General features: G+C 36.4%; 1 protein-coding gene across 8 annotated transcripts in view; it reads left to right on the top strand.

Annotated features, from left to right (window-relative positions):
* LOC106882709 (dynamin-binding protein) overlaps positions 1-19,358 on the top strand; it is a 308,006-nt gene extending 288,648 nt beyond the window's left edge. For all 8 annotated transcript variants that reach the window (XM_052968787.2, XM_089353937.1, XM_089353934.1 and 5 more), the window contains 3 exons: positions 9,652-9,856; positions 12,189-12,424; positions 18,798-19,358. In XM_052968787.2, the coding sequence (XP_052824747.1) occupies positions 9,652-9,856; positions 12,189-12,424; positions 18,798-18,989 (633 nt within the window). In that variant the 3' untranslated portion in view covers positions 18,990-19,358. The remainder of the gene's footprint in view (positions 1-9,651; positions 9,857-12,188; positions 12,425-18,797) is intronic.
* The last annotated feature ends 1,576 nt before the right edge of the window (positions 19,359-20,934 follow it).

Below are 20,934 nucleotides of genomic sequence, written 5' to 3'. Positions count from 1 at the left end.
CTTTAGTAGAAGACACCTGCCCAAAGTACCATGCTGTGGGACTGAACTCAGAACGATGTGGTGGGGAAGCAAGCTTCTTAGCACTCAGCCATGTATGCACCTACACGCATGCACACACACACACACACACACATAAAACCATCTTTTCACATTTGGATCAGAAGGAGTATGTTGCGGAAGATTTTCTGTAGCTAGATGCCTTCCTGTCACCATACCTCTTTTGTATCCAAACAAGGTCATATTTCTCTTTGACCTGGATTGGAAATGAATGACACCTCTTTTATGATGCAACATGAAGATTAGGCAACACACACGCACGTATAATAGGCTTCTTTCAATTTCAGTTTACCAATTCCAACTCACAACATTGTTAGGAAATGAACCTTTTAACCTCACAGCTATACATACACACACACACATAGAGGATATGTAATGAGACTGTTGAATATCAGGTGTTGCTAAGTTAAGATAAGAAGAGCCACATATATATTTTGGATAAATTATAAGAAAACGCATGCGTGCACAAAATTTACATAGTATAAATTTCTAAGATTCTTTCATTTCTACCTCTCTATAGTATAGTATTTTAGGAAGCTCAGTATTATCGTGGTGACTGCACATTATGACTTCAAGAGCTGCATGCAGCTTGAAGGCCACACTTTGGCCTCTGTTGATGAATATCAAGAAAATATCTCAGAGGAATATTCTACATATTTAATATAAAATCAGTAGGTCTTACGTATGTAATATACAGAAGTAGAGAAACTTAGGTTTACAGGTTATTATACATGCAATTAATTGACAAATCTCCCTGAGAAACTAAAATTAACAAGGGAGATAATACCACCTAGATCTATATACAGATTTTCTACATTTTCTAAACATTTTAATCGATTTTATTGGAGTTAACTCCCTTGCTTCTCTTTTTAAGATTTCAAGTTCTCTCAGAGGGAGTATTGTTTAAGTTTTTCAACTTTCTTTATTTAATATGTGAGACCCTACCATATATAAGTGATATACTTTTACTTACTAATCAGTTGTATAGTCAACTTTATATGACTCTCTAAAACTGGTATCTGTATGTTTTATAATAACAATTCTGCAAAATGGAGAATATATTCAACTTTACTGGCTTACTAATGTCTGTATTCAATTTTATACCACACTCTGCTAAGTGGTGTAAATGTTTGACAATATTTTCTAATACTTGATGTGTATATTCACTTTTAAAACATTTATATTTGCTGATGTATGTGTGTAATTTTTGTTTCACAAGATTTTTTATGTACAAACATGTTGAAACCTATAATTGTATTTTTGCAGGGTCATTATGCTACTGAAAACATGTTATTTGTAATTAACATTTTTATTACCCATTAATTGATTTAGTATCCTTTTGCAGTACAACTGTAGCTTTGTCATTGATCTCTCAGAATTAATTTTAAAATCAAATTGTTGTAGAACAAGATTAATTATATATGCTGATTAAGAGATGTGTGGTTGTGGCTAGGTTAAAACTGAATAAGACATAATTGTAATCCTTCACTTATCAGACCTGCATGTTCATTGTGTGAATTGCTCTTGTATGCTCTACAGCATGTTGAGTAACTTTTCTAACTTTTGTCTTGTTTATTAGTTTGTATATTCTTAAAATGTGGTAATATGTATCTATCTTAATATATATATATATAGAGGAGAAGTTTCAGGTGTGGAAGCAAGGTCTAGAATTGAAGGGCCTTAGAGTCAACCTAGCTAAAACCAAAATCCTAATAAGTAGGAAGGTAGATAAAACACAAACCCCTTCAGGTAGATGGCCCTGCTCAGTATGTAGAAAAGGAGTAGGTAGTAACTCTATAAGATGTACCCGGTGCAAGCTATGGACACATAAGAGGTGCAGCAACATCAAAGGCAGGTTAACTAGCAAGTTAGTTTTTGTTTGTGGCAGATGTTCAGGTGCAATAAAGACTGCAAACAAACAGGAAACAACTTCTATCTCATTCCAGGGTGAAAAACTAGAGGTAGTCGATAGCTTCCGCTATCTGGGCGACCAAGTTAGTAGTGGGGGTGGGTGCGCTGAAAGTGTAGCTGCTAGAATAAGAATAGCCTGGGCAAAGTTTAGAGAGCTCTTACCCCTGCTGGCGACAAAGGGACTCTCACTCAGAGTAAAAGGCAGACTGTATGACGCATGCGTACGAACAACCATGCTACATGGCAGTGAAACATGGGCTGTAACTGCTGAGGACATACGTAAGCTCGCAAGGAATGAAGCCAGTATGCTCCGTTGGATGTGTAATGTCAATGTGAATACCCGTCAGAGTGTAAGTATCTTGAGAGAAAAGCTGAACATTAGAAGCATCAGTTGTGGCGTGCAAGAGAGACGATTGCGCTGGTATGGACATGTGGTGAGAATGGAGGAGGATAGCTGCGTGAAAAAGTGCCACACCCTAACAGTTGAGGGAACCCGTGGAAGAGGTAGGCCCAGGAAGACCTGGGCTGAGGTGGTGAGGCAAGACCTTCGTACATTGGGCCTCACCGAGGCGATGACTACGGACCGAGACCTTTGGAAATGGGCTGTGCGTGAGAAGACCCGGCAAGCCAAGTAAGATCGTTGCCAGTGCCCCTGGACTGGTTCTTGTGCGGGTGGCACATGAGATGCACCATTTTGAGCGTGGCCGTTGCCAGTACCGCCTGACTGGCTCCTGTAGGATTTTCGAGCGAGATCGTTGCCAGTGCCCCTGGACTGGCTTGTGCGGGTGGCACATAAAAGACACCATTTCGAGCGTGGCCGTTTTCGTGCGGGTGACACGTAAAAGCACCCACTACACTCTCTGAGTGGTTGGCGTTAGGAAGGGCATCCAGCTGTAGAAACTCTGCCAAATCAGACTGGAGCCTGGTGTTGCCATCCGGTTTCACCAGTCCTCAGTCAAATCGTCCAACCCATGCTAGCATGGAAAGCGGACGTTAAACGATGATGATGATGATGATGATATATATATATATATATATATATATATATATATATATATATATATATCTTAAAATGTGGTAATATATATCTTTTTTCAGTCGTTTGACCGCAGCGATGCTGAGGCACCACCTTCAAAGGTTTTTTTCAGTCGAATAAATCGACCCCAGGACTTATTCATTTTAAACCTGGTACTTATTCTATCAGTCTCTTTTGCTGAACCATGAAGGTACAGGGACACAAATTCACCAACACCAGTTGTCAAGTGGTGGTGGGAGACAAACATGGACACAAAGACACACACATAGATAAACATATATATATACATGCATACATACATACACACACACACACACACACACACACACACACACACACTCACACACACAACAGGCTTTCTATCAGTTTCTGTCTACAAACTCCACTCACAAGGCTTTGGTCAGCCCAAGGCTATAATAGAAGACACTTGCCCAAGGTGCCATGCTATATGACTGAGCCCAGAACCATGTGGTTGGGGAGCAAGTTTCTTACCATACAGCCACACCTGTGCACATGTGTGTGTGTGTGTAAATCGTACTATGTGTATAACCTTTTCAGGGGATGTGGGCATGCACATCCGTGTTCATTGGTGTGTTTTCTTTCTTTTATGTATTGGTTAAGTTTGTGGAGCCTTTATGTGTGAATGCGGTGTGTGTAGGAGTACCATGTGTGTGGAAGTTTGTATCAGGGAGTGGGTGGAAAACAGTCTATTACGTAGGTGTCAGCCGTGTTGGGGTGTGCGTGTTCATTTGTGAGTGCATTAGTGAATGCTCTGGTCAAACTCTTTGCTAGACTCCAGGGTATTGGTGGAGGGCACAAATTGAGGGACTGATAATTGTAGTCATGATGGGGCATGCAGGTATGATAGGCTGTACTTCCTTTTATGTGGGCAAGAATTAAAAATTTCACTTCTGCTATTCAGGTAAATACCTGGGCACTGAGTGCTCTTTAAAATCATGATTTCTCAGCCAAGCATAACCTCCACTTCCTGCTGCTATTGAAGTATGGTTTACATTTCTCTAGGATCTTCCACTTTATACTGTACTTGGTGGTCCTTTCTTTCAAAGATCAAACATGCTTGGCTAGAGTTGTGGTGTTACATCTCTCTGGGATGTTGAAGGAGGACTTGTGGTTGTAGCGGGTTCTGAAGGGGCCTATATGTGTGTGTGTGTGTGTGTGTTTTCAGAATGAGTAACAAAAGAATACCTCATGTACAGCCAGCTTGATGGTGGGCACAGGTGTGTTAGTCAATCATGGCTCAGATATAAGGACAAACTGAAAAGTAACCTCTCAGCAGTCAATACAGCTCACAACAGCTTGGAGTGAACAAAATGGAGATCACTAGATCAAAATGGTATAAGAGACTGTTTCAACCAGCATTAACAAGCTTAGGGGTGCAAAGAAGAAAAGCAGCTGCAAATATACTGCCTTTACTGACCCATAATCCTCGTACTTGCAACATCTACAGGCTTCTTAGCAAATCATTGCCAGGTCTCAAATGTCATATTTGACATAAGCATTATGATTGACAATGAAAGTGTAGGCTGTTGGATTCTTGTATGTCAAATCAATGGGAGACTCCATCAATAATATAATATATATATATATATATAATCTTAATTAAATGATTAATAAGGCCACTATTCAATTTATTTTAAAACATAAAGCTTATGTTTATATACTTTAAAATTGATCTTATACAGGATCCAGTTTCCTTTTTTTAATCCTTTAGCATTCAGATTACTTTATCAAATGTAATGCTTTTTTATTCACATTGTTTTAAATGAATCATACATTATCTCATAGCTTTGAGATTTTAATGATGTGATTGTTTATATTTAGAACGACATTGTAAGATACATTATGAGGGGCCAAATCTGAACAGTTTGAACATAAAATATGCATAATATTTGGGCCAGATATGACCAATTTAAATGCTAAAGAGCTAACGCAACATTATAGGTCACAAAACAATAAATCAAGTATAAGGGTGATGTTAAAATATATAAACACACACACACACACACACACACACACACACACACACACACACACACACACACACACACACACACACACACACACACACACAAAACTACCTTTCATCAGAGTATTATTTGGTACTTATGATTTATGTCTGAACATCCAAAGTGAGTTATTCTTGGAGCATCTATAGTTTAAGATTGTTGTATTTCTGCATTAGGGGTAGATGTTGTAAGTTCTAATAGACTCTAGATAAAATAAATTGGAGTATATTTTTAAGAGTATTAATTATAGTCATGGCTGTCAATATGTATGTCTGTATTATACATATGGATAAATAGATAAATATATAGGTGTAGGCATGGCTGTTTGGTAAGAAGCTTGCTTCTCAATCATGTTTCCAGGTTTAGTCCCACTGTGTGGCACCTTGGGCAAGTGTCTTCTATTATATCCTTAGACTGACAAAAGCCTCTTGTAAGTGGATTTGGTAGGCAGAAACTGAAAGAAGTCTGTTGTATATGTGTGTGTGTGTGTCTTTGTGTCTGTGTTTGTGCTTTCACCACCACTTGACAAATGGCGTTGATGTGTTTACATCCCTGTGGCTTAGCAGTTTAGCAAAAGAGAATAAGTACCAAGCTTAAAAAATAAGTACTGGGGTTGATTCATTTGATTAAAAATTCAAGGAAGTGTCCCAGCATGACCACAGTCTAATGACTGAAACAAGTAAAAGATAAAAGATATATATATATATATAAGTAAGAATACAAATGGGTTGAGGTTTACTACAGCTGTTTCAGATGCTTTTTTTTTTTTTGATGAACAAATCAATTACATCATGGAACTGTTTACTTCAGGTGAATAAAAATTTTAACCTAAAATTTAACTTTTAACATTTAACATTTAACAAATATAGTTTGACTCCTTCATTTCAATGACAATCAGAAAGTGAATATACTAATCATAGCTAGACCCTGTATAGGCTATCCAGAGTCATTAGTGGGTGGTCAGAGGGACAGATAATGTAATGAAATACATTTGCACTGGTGCTATTTACCAGACAAATAGCATCCAACCAGGGTCATTTAGTGACAGCATACACTTAGATACATATACAATTCAGACACAAGCCATAAATTATACAAACACAAAAATCAAAAATAAACATATTTCTCACGGTGGTGCACCAGCATGACCGCAGCCACTTGGCTGAAACACATAAATAAATAAATATATATGTGTATGCACACACACACATATATACACACACACACACTCATATATATACACAAATATACACACATAAATACATATATACAGACACACGTTCTCATACAAGTATAGATGAGCCATTATGCATGCATTCACAAATAAACCAATATATACGTATCAAAACACACATCAACAGATAGACAATCATAGCTAGGTATATTCATACAAATGGAGCTTATACATTCATACATATACAAGTGTGCATACACACACCTAAGTAACATACACACATGCATACATATATATATATATATATATATATATATATATATATATATATATATATATATTTGCATATAAATATGGATATGTACATGCCAACATATATAAGAACATATTCAAATATACCCTCAATAGTATAAATAATATAATTAACGTAACAAAACTTAATTCAAAATGTAAAATATAAGAGTAAGATGGCATATCAAATTTCAGTTTGAGAATCATCTAACTTATATGGAGGTTAGAGACGATAGTCAAAATATTCATATAAGTAAATTACAAACATACGTATATGTGTATACATGTATGCGTGTGCACACACATACATACATTTATATACATACACTCACATATAAACACATATAATATAAATTATAATCACTAACTGGAGCCATGAAAACTTCACGGAAAACAAAAAATGTAAGCATTTGTAAATTGTGTGCTGGTGGTGCCATGAGAAATGTTTCTATATTGGCTGAGGACCCAATATATAAAATACTGTAATTGATTAAATTGTAGGAAAGTAAAAGTAACATCCAGAATTTGCTGTGGTTATGTATCTGTCTACTCTGAAAATACTGATAAACATTTAAAAACAAAACAAACCCCATTCTTTCAGTTACCACTCACTCTCTGTCTCACTCTCTCTCTCTCTCTCTCTCTCTCTGTCCCTCCTCTCTCTTGCTTTACTGCTCACTTCAAGTATACCTCCTCTGCTTAACACCTTTTATTTTTATTTCTGCCTCTCACTTCAGGTGTAGAAAGGTAACAGTAACATCCACAGGTATCTGCTAAGAGAGAGAGGCAAACAGACAGAATAACTGTCAGACAGACAGACATATAGATAGACAGGCAGACAGACAGACAGATAGATAGGCCGCTATTAGGACTGGATTAACATCCATAGTGACCCTAACGACTAAAAAGATTTTCCTGCCTCTGTATTGGATCTAATACAACCAAGAAAAGGGGAAGTTATGTCCATAGTGAGTTCATACACTATAACACAATTATATTATGCAATACAGCTATACTGACATTTCGTTTCACAGTATGTTACTAGTATATGTTTATCAACAGCAAACATAGGTATCCTACTGTTCATAGAAATACAGACTAAATATACTCAATTACCATGAAAGAAATATAGAAACATAGTAGACATTATGTAACAGGTTTAAAGTAAATGAATGTTCTTTTTCTATGATGCAAACAATTTAACCTAAGTTCAGATGTCTTATTAAGCAGACTACCCTGATATTTTCGTATTTCCTGTAGTGCAGCACTGCATAATCTTCAGTCATATCTGTTATATGGTGAGGCTTCCCTAATTATACTCCAGGCAATTTCAAACTGACTATCATAGTCTTTTAATTGCCACACGTCTTCAACCAGTGATGTGATATTAGCTTTATTATGAGCCTATGTAGTCTGTATTTGACGTCAGAAGTTGAGCCTATACAGATAAAGATATTAGTGTTGGTAGTTATATCACACTTGTAAACAATATTATTAGTTAGACATGTCCCTTTAAGCAGTCAATTAATCTGGCAGAATTGTTAGCATGCCGTGCAAAATGCTTTGCGGCATTTTATCCATTTTCACGCTCTGGTCTTCCACCAAGGTCAGCTTTGCCTTTCATCCTTTTGGAGTTGATAAATTAAATACCAGTGAAACACTGAGGTTGACTTAACCCCACCCCACCAAATTCCAGGCCTTGTGCTTATAGTTGAAAGGAATATTATTATTATTGTTATAAGGTGGTGAGCTGGAAGAATTGTTAGCATGCCAGGCAAAATGCTTAACAGCATTTCATCCGTCCTTACATTCTGAGTTCAAATTCTGCTGAGGTCAATTTTACCTTTCACCCTTTCAGGGTCATTAAATTAAGTACCAGTGAAACACTGGAGTTGATGTAATCAATTAGTCCCCTCCCCACAAATTTCCGGTCTTGTGCCTTTAGCAGAAAGGATGAATTTCAGGCCTTGTACCTTTAACAGAATGGATTATTATTATTATTATCATTATACAGGGTGTGGCAGAAGGATTGCCCCAATTTCAAAGGTTAACAAAAAACAAACATGAAGATACAAGAAAAAACTTTGTATTTCTTACAAATGCACAATGCTCTCCACTCCAGGCAATTGTGGGTACTCGGAAACAGAGAACAAAATGGCATTCAATGAACTTTATAGAAATACAAAGTTTTTCCATGCATCTTCATGTGTTTGTTTATTAATCTTTGAAATCAGGGCGAGTTTTCTGCCATGCCTTGTATAAGCAAGATGACACATTAGGAACAATAGTATTACTTGAAGTTTCAGTACAATTTCTATAGTGGTTAGTATTATTGCTATTACCAATGCCAGCAAGGTGGTTATTGTTTAATAGGATAGGTAGAGGCACAACAAATTCAGCTACACTAGAATTGTTATGGCTATTAGTTGGTATACCAATATCTGTAAGTTTCCATTAGGAATAGTTATTATACCCACCTCTTCTTTACTGGTTCTGTGTGTGCTAGTGGAAATGTGGTTACATGCAGAACCAGTTAAGAAGTGGATACAATAACTATCAATGATGAAAACTTTACAAATATTGGCATCCCAACTAATAGCCATAATAGCTCTAGTGTATCTGAATTTATGTAACTGAAGACATTTAATATTATTTGGAAAGAATTTTTAAATAATCTAAGATAACCAAATATGCTACCCATCTTATGGGGCCTGTGTGTGTGTGTAAAAGGCTATATGTGTATACATGCACACAAATATACATGTATGTATGTGTGTGTATGTGTATAAATATATATATATATATATATATATATATATATATATATTTGTATATTTAGATCTCTAACAAATATTTGGTAAAATATTGTACCTGTTATCAAAGTAGCAAAATTCTCACTTGAAAAGTTGTTTATACTTTGTTTAAATATAAAGACTTTCAAATATGTGATACAATTTTGGGTGCATATCAATTTAAATAAGGGCCCTGAAGAGATGCAAGGCTCTATGTTCTTACCTCAGACAAGAGTGAGTTGGGATCTTGCATTGAAATGTGTATAGGTTATTAAACAAGTTTTATTATGGATTGCGTTATGGCTCTTATTTAAATTGATATATATATATATATATATATATTGTTACCTTCTGTTATTTCAGGATATTATGCCAACTATATCTCAGGAGGAAAGTCACAGAATAGAGATCATGCAGAAATATGGTAAACAAAAAGTGTACAAAGTGATTTCTCATTATTCTGGTCTTGACTCTATGGACATCAGCGTGAATGTGGACGACATTGTTGGTGTTATCAAAGAGCAAGACCCAATGGGGAACAAAAGCAAGTGGTTTGTTGACAATGGAGGTTAGTAATCTCATTCTAATTTTCCACACAAAATAATTATCTAACAAGCAGCGACTGACACACATATTCTGTAGTGTTGTCAAATTTTTTATAGTTTTTTTGGTTTTTTTTCCACAATCCTTTTACAGATCTCAGGGGTATTTTTTATGGCTTAGCCACAGGAGGAAAGACAGAAAAATCCCTGAAACTGCTGAGAGCAAATTATTCTCAGAGTAGAGACCTTTCCCAAATGCTTACAACAAAATAATTCCACCAAAGTCTCTCCAGGGTCAGGTCAGGTGATGGTATTGACCCTTTGAGTACCAATCAACCCAGCTGAGACTACCCCTTGTTCTATGATACAAACTTCCAGTTTTAAAGTGATCTAAATTAAAACCTTCCATTAAAGTTTCATGTTAATACATGCTCTTAATACCTACTTAATAATGACAACATTTCTACAGATTCCTTCATTATTTTCAAAATTAATTGAAACAAAGACTATGGCAACTAAATGATATTTTAAGTCTATCATTTCATGAAAAGCAAACCTTTGATCAAAGATACTCTAATCTTTTTCTCAAGTATAGTATATCTATGACAGTATCCAATACAGTATCCAATACATCCTTCCTTTTTTCAAAAAGTTGGATGTGATTTGATGGAGAACTGATGTTGTTTCTAACAGGTTGAATGACCACGTAGAGGAATCCTGCTTTGGATCATTGACTTTTATTTTATTGATCCTGAAAAGACAAAAATCTTGGTTGATACTTTGGATAAAATACCATTTGTTTGTCTAGCCATTATACTGGTATTTGTAAGGGTGAGGTATATATCTGATTGCTATATATTACTTGTTTTATCTATCCCATGAAAATGTCCTTAGTATTGAGCCTAGCGAGATTTATACTCAGAACAAAGAAAACAAAACTAACTACAATATTTTATCCTTAGTCACTTTTTCCTGTTTGTCGTGATTGTCCTAGTGACCAGAAAAATATTGATCACTAAGCTATTGATTTCTTTATATTAACATGAGTTTTTATTATCATTGTTTAATCCCAGTTCAGCTATGATCATCTCATTTTGTTTTCAGACATGTTCATTCTTTTTTTGTTTTCTTTAACCCTTTAGTATTTAAACCAGTTATATCTGACCAAAGTATTCAACCTGTTTTATGTTAAAACTGACCAAGTCCAACCTCTCACACCTACTCTACAATGTCATTCTAAAATTAAACAATTATATCATAAAAATCTCAAAGTTACAATATTATACATGATTAATTCAAAACAATTTCAATAGATAGGCATTATATTTGACAGAGTAATCTGAATGTTAAAGGGTTAAGACAGTATGATTAGAGACGTTGGTTGCTATTTTTAGCATGTTGAGCAACTATGTAGAGGCTCCCTCATTGGCTTCTATAGATTCCAGTTTATGATAAGGGCTCAACCAATCTTAGCTAGATTTCAACTTGGAATTCAGATGAGAAGATGCATATAACAAGGCATTTGATTGCTTTTGTTAACTCCGATTTTACATTTTTCTCTTGGTTTGTAACAAGACCAACTTCTGTATTATCAACTAAGTCACTCTTCATTATATTACCGATACTTTTTTTATTGACTCTCCAGAGAGATGACAAAAAAGGTTAGAACTTGAACTCAGAATGCAGAAGAATAAACTTTCTTCAGCACTATATATGCTATTTTCTGTCCCTCTACTATCTCATCCCAAATAAGTGATTTCCCAGATTGTCACCAAACTATGAATTTGATATTATGTAAATAGAGGAATTTATCTGTAAATAGTGTGACAATTATTTGGTAGCCATGATGAAACTCCGAGTTTCGGATGTTGGGTATAGTCAAGTGAATCAACATTAGTTCATGATGAAGCTGAACAATGACCAAAGGTATTCCAGCATTGACCATGCAATTTCATGTTTTTATTAAGATGTAATGTATCAAAGATCACATTATTTCATATATTCTTCTGTTTTTGAAACTTAAGATGTGATTTTTGAAGAAGTTTTGGCTACAATTTGTAGCTGATAGCTGTAATGATGAAAAGAAAATTTGTCCTTCAGTAGGATTTGAAATCAAGACTTGAAAGAGGGCACTAAACACAAAGTGGTATTTAGTCCTGTTCTCTACTTTCACTGCCATAATATTAACAACATTGTCATATATTTACTAAGAGGAATATTTTCATACTAATTTCTTTGCATCATCATGGAAAGCGGCAGTTGCAGCAGTCAATTTTTTGTTTGATTACTGTCATGTATTTGTTTGTTTTTTTTAATTGTTTTTTTTTTTAAGATTCTCTCTTGTATTGTATGTTACAGCTGTGAAAGGATTTGTTCCGAAAAGTATTCTGTGTAACCCTAATCCCGGAGGCGATGAGGAGAACTACAAAGAGGTCACTGAACCCCATATTTATACAGAGATAGAAGACAAGGCGTCTCTGGCAGCCAACAAAGCTACCTCTGAAGATTGGCGTCATGTCTATGAACAAAATGTAGAAACGGAGTCTGACCTTCGTCTGCCTCCTCCCCCAGAAGCATCTCTTGCTTTTGACGAGGTCAGTGGAATGTCTTTAAAGTTTCAATGTATTTTCTTATCATTTACATGCCTGCTTTGTTTGGTCTTTATAATACCAGCACCAAATTACTACACACCCATCATCACTACTGTCACATTCACACAGCCATACCAAAAAAAAACTTCATTTCTCTGATTCATTACAACCAAGTTCTTATCACCCAACCACCATTACATTCTCACACTATACTACTACATTCTCAATGATAGCAATACCACCACCACCACATTCTCACTGTTGTACTGCTACCAGCACTACCACATTATCACAACACATCTATTATCACCACTGCCAGGTCTCACAGTACTAATACTACCACTACTTCCACCACATTTTCACTGCTCTAATACAGTTACTACTGCCACATTCTTACACCTCAATTATTATCACCACTAGCACATTCTCACATCATCATATAACATCTGCCTTCCATGCTGGCATGGGTTAGGTGATTCAATAAGGTTTGATGAGTTGGAGGATGATGTCAAGCTCCAATATCTGCTTTGGCATGGTTTCTGTGACAGAATGCTTTTCCTAATACTGACCACTTTACAGAGTGTACCAGATGCTTTCTTCAGGACACTGGTATTAGTGAGATCACTAAGTAACTTGAAAAACAAAAAATATCTCCCCTGGACTGAATAGAGAGAAATGAGGCTTTATGCTAGGTTTTGAGAGGTTGTAGAAGCTCTGCCAAATCAGATTGGAGCCTGGTGTCGACTCCTGGTCCACCAGTCCTCAGTCAAATCGTCCAACCTATGCTAGCATGGAAAGCGGACGTTAAACGATGATGATGATGATGATGTTTTACTGTAGAGGAGATACATGGCTACCCTACATTATATGAGGATTGATGAATGAGAGTAATTGGGGCGGAGCAGAAGAGATAAAGATGATAGTGACAAGGTGTCAAGGCTTACCAATGCTACTATTACATACGCTGCCACATTTTTACATCTCTACAACTATCATCATGACTAGTATTTCTAACAAGTCTATCACTACATCATGGTGTCACAGTTCTACTACTGCCACAACTACTACAATCTAACAACTTTTTCGCTGCTTTCTCACTACTACTACCAGCACTACGACATACTCTTTCAACAGTCAAATGTCATACCTCACCTATTCCACATAGAACTAGAGAAAAAAAGTATTTCTGTAAATACTTTCTGTATGACTAATACCAGAATGCAGAAACTTGTGCAAGAATTCAAAGATGATGAAGAAAAATAGGTACCTGACATTACAACCCTTATAGGAATCACCAGTTAAAATGTGGACTATTCTTTTGGAACTTGTGATGCACACATCTACAGGATTTTCCAAGTGGATTCCTATTATTTTTCCCTGATCTGCAGAGAATTAAATTAGGCACTACAAGCTCACAATAACATTTAACAGTTATATGAAACTGACATTGTTTGCAACAAAAAGTTGTCTCTACCATATATATATATATATATATATATATATATATATATATATATATATATATATATATATATATACATACACACACACACACACACACACACATATATATATGTGTGTGTGTGTATTGATAGAAAAGGTAAGATAACAAAAGAAAGAAAGAGACTTTGATATTATGTAAATAGAGGAATTTATCTGTAAATAGTGTGACAATTATTTGGTAGCCATGATGAAACTCCGAGTTTCGGATGTTGGGGCGGAAACCCACGCCGCCATCTCTTCAGTTATCTGGCCTGAAGAGATGGCGGTGTGGGTTTCTGCCCCGACATCCGAAACTTGGAGTTTTATCATGGCTACCGAATAACTGTCACATATTATTTACATATATATATATATATATATCATCATCATCATCATCATTTAACATCTGTTGTACATGCTGGCATGGGTTGGATGGTGCGACCAAGGCTGCTGGTAAGCTGGAAGGTTGCACCAGACTCCAGTCTCATTTGGCATGGTTTCTACAGCTGGATACCCTTCCTAATGCCAACCACTCCAAGAGCATGATGAGTGCTTTTATGTGCCTCTGGCATGGGTGCTATTTGCATGACACCAGTATCTGCTATGACTGCGATTTTACTTGACTTGACGGGTTTTCTTCTCAGGTATGGCATAATGCCAAAGGTCTTGGTCACTAGTCATTGCCTCTGTGAGACCCATGCTTCATACTTCACCACCTCATCCCATGTCTTCCTGGGTCTACCTCTATCACGGGTTCCCTCCACAGTTAGAGATCAGCACTTCTTTATACAGCTGTCCTCATCCATATGCATCACCTAACCATACCAGTGCAGTTGTCTCTCTTACACACCACATCTGATGCCTCTTCTTCCCAACTTTTCTTTCAAGATGCTTACACTCTGTTGTACATGCACACTGACATTGCATATCCAGTGAATCATACCATATATATATATATATATATATATATATATATATATATATATATATATATATATATATATAGTCAACTGCTACAAGGGTAAAGGTGATGCTCTAGATAGAAATAACTACAGGGGTATCAAACTGCTGGATCAGGTGATGAAGGTCACAGAGAGGGTTTTGTGCAGTTCGGTTTTGTGCTGGGTAGAAGCACCACTGATGCCATATTCCTGGTTCGACAACTGCAGGAGAAATACCTAGCTAAAGATAAATCCCTATACTTAGTTTTTGCGGACTTGGAGAAAGCCTTTGACAGGGTCCCCCAATCCCTTATCTGGTGGGCGATGCAGTACTGGAGTTTGATGAATGGTTAATAAGGGCTGTACAGGCCCTATACAGAGAGGCCGTTAGTAAAGTTAGGATTGGCAGTGAGTATAGTGAAGAATTTTGGGTAGAAGTAGGGGTCCACCAAGGTTCAGCCCTCGGTCCCCTTTTATTCATCATAGTCTTCCAGGCAATAACAGAGGAATTCAAGACAGGTTGCCCCTGGCAGCTCCTCTATGCTGATGACCTGGCCCTCATAGCAGAATCACTACCGGAACTAGAAAATAAATTTTGGGTGTGGAAGCAAGGTTTGGAATCAAAAGGCTTTAGAGTCAATGTAGCAAAGACCAAAGTTCTAGTAAGTAGGAAGGCGAACCCATCACACACACCCTCAGGTAGGTGGCCCTGCTCGATGTGTAGAAAAGGTGTAGGTAAAAACTCCATAAGATGTACCCAGTGTAAGCTATGGATACATAAGAGGTGCAGCAACATCAATGGAAGATTAACCAAGAAGATAGCTTTAATGTGCGGCAGATGCATAGGGGCAATAAACACTACAGATGCTCAGAAAACAGATTCCATCACACTCCCACTGCTTGAAAGGAACTCAGCCACTTTGCCTCCGTCAGGCCCAATGTTCAAAAGTGATTTTTTTATGTGCCACCAGCATGGGTGCACTTGACTTGATGGGTCCTCTTAAGCAGAGCACATCACCAAAGGTCTTGGTCAGTAGTCATTGCCTCTGTGAGGTTCAAAGTTCTAAGATCATGCTTCACCACCTCATCCCATCTCTTCCTGCGTCTACCTCTACCACAGGTTGCCTCCACAATTAGAGAGTGACACTTCTTTACACAGTTGTCCTCGTCTATACACATCACATGACCATACCAGTACATTCTCTCTTGCACACCACATCTGATTCCTCTTATGCCTAACTTTTCTCTCGATGCTTACACTCTGTCGAACATGCACACTGATATTGCACATCCAGCAAAGCATACTGGCTTCGTTTTTCTCAAGCCTATGCATGTCCTTGGCTGTCATAGCCCATGTTTCACTGCCATGCAGCATAGCTGTTCGCACACAGGCATCAAACAATCTGCTTTTCAGTCTGAGAGAGAGGCTCGTTGTTGCCAGCAGAGGTAGGAGCTCTCTGAACTTTGCCTAGCCTAATCTTATTCTCAGAGCTATGCTCTAGAATAACCCCCTCTACCACTAACCTGGTTGCTTAGATACCAGAAGTTATCTATTACCTCTAGCTTGCCCTCCTGGCAGTTGATGGAGTCTATTTTCTTCAGCATTTATTATTCCTATGCACCATACAAAAGTTAGTTTCTCTGTTAACCTTCCTTTGTTGTTGCTGCACCTTTTGTGTGTCCAAAGCTTACACTGGGTGCATCTTATGGAGTTTCTACCTACACCTTTTCTACAGATTGAGCAGGGCCATCTACCTGAGAGGATTTGTGATTTGTCTACCTTCCTACTTACTAAGACTTCGTTTTTTGCCAGGTTAACTGTAAGGCCCTTTGATTCCAGACCTTGTTTCCATACCTGGAACTTCTTCTTTAGCTCAGGTAGGGATTCAGCTATAAGAGCAAGGTCATCAACATAGAGGAGCTCCCAGAGGCAGCCTGTCTTGAATTCTTCTGTTTTACCTAGAGGACTATGATGAACAAGAGGGGGCTGAACTCCATCCCCATAGAATTATCATGCAAGTGGCTGAGTATATTACTAACAATTACAACCTTAACATCATCATCATCATCATCATCATCATCGTTGTTTAACGTCCGCTTTCCATGCTAGCATGGGTTGGACGATTTGACTGAGGACTGATGAAACCAGATGGCTACACCAGGCTCCAATCTGATTTGGCAGAGTTTCTACAGCTGGATGCCCTTCCTAACGCCAACCACTCCGAGAGTGTAGTAGGTGCTTTTATGTGCCACCGGCACGAAGGCCAGTCAGGCGATACTGGCAACGGCCATGCTCAAGATGGTGTATTTTACGTGCCACCTAATCCTATTAAATGCATACGTATAATAATATGGGCATAGAACTATTTATATAAAACTAGCAGCTAAGTCCGGTTTCACCTAGTCTGTTTGGATAATGTGGTTGTGATCTTTTTCAGTTAGGCATAATCTATAACAGCATTTCTCAACCTTATCATTTCGGGTCCCCTTTTTCAATTGGAGCCTCCAGCTGTATGAAAATTTCCTGACTCCCCCCGCCTCTTGTCAGGAAACAGCTTCAGGAGTTGTGAAGAACAAATTTGTATGTAGTCTGTTTCTCTGAGCTATTCTATTAGACCTCTGTCTAATCATTAAAACCTTGATTTAATTATGAACATAGAAAGAAATTATGCATTAATCCCTATTTTTGTAAGCAGTTGTATCCGTAAAAATGTTATTTGCAAAGAACAGAAATTGAAAGAAGATATATGAAATGGACATGTGTGTGCGTGTGTATGCATGCTTGCACGTGTGCATGCGTGCTTGTGCATGTGCATGCGTGCTTGCGCATGTGCATGCGTGCTTGCGCATGTGCATTCGTGCTTGCGCATGTGTATATGAGAGAGAAAGTGGGTGAGAAAGAGAGATAGTGTGAGTGAGTGAAGGTGTGTGTCGTGATGATTGATGTATTTGTACGTAGTCTGTTTCTGAGAGCTATTCTATTGGACCTCTCTGTAATCATTAAAACATTGATTTAATTATGAACATAGAAAGAAATTATACATTAATCCCTATTTTTGTAAGCAGTTGTATCCGTAAAAAATTTTATTTGCAGAGAGCAGAAATTAAAAGAAGATATATGAAATGGACGTGTGTGTGCATGTGCACGTGTGTGTGCATGCGTGCTTGTGCATGTGTATATGAGAGAGAAAGAGGGTGAGAAACAGAGATAGAGTGAGTGAGTGAAGGTGTGTATCATAATGACTTACGTCTTTTAAGGTACACACACACATACATAGTAAATGTGAGGTCATCGTATAAAATTTTTACGACAGTTGATTTATGGAAAATCATCATCATCATCATCATCGCTTGATTATGTTAAATTTTTGAAATGCAAATATGGAAGTGAAAATTAAGTTCAGACCTCTACATGGTAGCTAGACCTGGTAGAAATAGCAGCCAAACCTCCCTCAAAACACTCTACTGTCTTAATCTGATGATTCTGCTTATTATGTAGTTTGAATGAGAAACTGTAACTAAAGATTAAGATTATTAACCCCACAAAAAAGAGATGAAAGAAGAGAGACAACATAGCGAAAGTTTTGGCTGATTGTCATCCTGTACTCCCCTTGTTGCTAGCGAAATGGTATATGCCGGCTGTGTGAGCAACTGGTTGTTTTAATGGCGGAACAAACAGGGGAATTCCATTAGAAAAAGTTTTAATCGATTTTCACGGTAACTATGGGGGCTAGGGAAAAATACAAACCGCATTCCAATCTATGCACCCATCTTCACATGTGTGCCATTTTTCACGTGAATCCACCCAGCCATTTGGCTGTGAACCTCAAGACAAGAAAGAATACAACAATCGCCCATGTCCAATTTGTATTATAGATTAGTTTTGTGGTTTTGGTATATAATCATTTCTTCCAATTTTGTAATCTTTTATTTCCTTTTTTTTTATATTATAGTTATACATTGCTGAGTATGCTTTTCAATCTGGAGGCCTCAACCAAGTATCTTTGTTTGAGGGCCAAGTTGTGACAGTCCTTGCTAAACAAGATATGGAAGGAAATGAAGAATGGTGGCAAGTAGATGCTGATGGAAATATTGGTTATGTCCCTGCTGCCTATATTAGAAAAATTGATGCCACACCTACATGAACTTTCATTTAAATGAAAATTTGTCTTGGTAACTCATGTGCATTTCTAATGATCAATTTAGAGAATTTCTCAGTTTCCATTGGCTCCATTTTTTCTTACCATCACCAAAACATTTCCAGGGAAACTGCTGTTCACATGGATTCCTCCATCAGAAACAACCTAACAAACTTTGCTGCTTCCTTCTAATTATTTTTTTCATTCACAGACATTTAGATTAAGTTTTATAAACCTTGCTGTAAAAGAGTTTGTTTTTCTTTCTCTCTCTCTCTCTCTCTCGTAACAAAGAATAATTATTGAAAGCAGTTTATCTTACATTGTTGTCATATTATTAATATTTTAATGGATAATTGAATAAAATTGAAGATATTTTGTTAGTATTTTTCTCCTTCCAATTTAGGTTTCAATTTAAAAGAAGTTCATTTTCTGAAAAAACTGAGTGCTATATAATCAATTCTTCAATTTCTGAATTCATGTGAAAAACAAAAAAAACTCCAGCCAAGTGGACACATCTATCAAGCCATTTCATCATCTTTGCAACAAGTTTTCAAAATCTTTTATATTAAAAGTTTTTTGGGTTTTTTTTTTTTTTTCAAAACTTTTTTCCAGCTGCATGAACAAAATCTTTGTTAGCTTTTAAAACAAAGAGAATATTTTTACATTTGACTCTCAACTTGGATTTTATTTTATCTTAAAATAAAACAAATAGTGTCAATGAAGCATTCTTGCTTCCAATTCTTGGAAATAATTTTTTTTTTAATGATTTAAAACTTTCTTGTATATGTATATATATGTATATATATATATATATATATATACTTGATATCTTCTAGACCTTTGTTTATTGTTTAACTGTCTTTTTTCATTCTACAATGAGGTGTATTGATGTTTCAACCTTAAAATAAAATATTCGTCATTATTTACATTATCTAGGGTGATGGATGGGCAGAATCATTAGACCATTGGACTTAATGTCTTTCAGTATTTAGTTTTGTCTCCTTACAATAGGTGTTCAAATTCTATTGGGGGTCAATATTACCTTTCATCTTTATAGGGTTTGAAAAAATGAGTACTAGTCATGTAGAGTCAATTAACTATTACTCTCTCCTCTCCTAATTTATGACCATTTATCAATTTAAGACATCATCATTTACATTATCTAATATTATCTAATATTTTCATGACAAGTTCACAGGATGATGTCATGGTATGTGTTAAACTAAAGTTTAATTCTTACTTTGAAACAAAATTAGCTGATCAAATGAGCTAGTAAAAGAATGACAGTTATTTCTGCAAAGGTTACATTTATAAAATAAACACCATTTTACCCTCTTTTTTTTTTTTTATCAATCCTTTTATATTTAGAAATATGTTATTGATATATTTTCACTTACTATGATAATTTTATCATACATTCTATGGAGAGAAAGCAATTATTCCTTCCATAAAAGTTAACAAACTAGCAAGCTTCATTTAACTTCCATAACTTTATTCATGACATATCAAATTATATCTTCCTCTTAAAATTTTTGGTATTTCTGAAAATCCAGTTCATTTTATTACTGCATTATTATGCTATAACAACTCATCTAGATGACTGCTGAGGCAACAGAATTACACTGAAACCAAAAAGTGAAAGATTTTTATGAAAGACCTCATAACATCTCAGTGAACTACATCTGTTAAATTTCTGAGATATATTTTTATGCACATTTTTACAAACATCTTCTACTTGCCAGGCCAAAGTTGCTCTGTCCCTCCCGCAGTCATCTCACTACATGAGGCATTATCACAAACTTCCTATTTAGTTTATACCAGACAAAATGTGATCATTTATTACAGCAATTACATTAGCTTCCTACAATCAAAGAAACATTTAATTCCATTTCCAAGCTTCCATTTCTGTGATTGGTTTACACATTCTTAATAAAAAAATTTAATGTTTGAC

Source organism: Octopus bimaculoides, chromosome 6 (genome assembly GCF_046866305.1).
Source record: "Octopus bimaculoides isolate indiv1 chromosome 6, ASM4686630v1, whole genome shotgun sequence".
Taxonomy (NCBI): domain Eukaryota; kingdom Metazoa; phylum Mollusca; class Cephalopoda; order Octopoda; family Octopodidae; genus Octopus; species Octopus bimaculoides.
The sequence above is the reverse complement of the archived record's forward strand: the minus strand, read 5'-3'. Positions and strand labels throughout refer to the sequence as shown.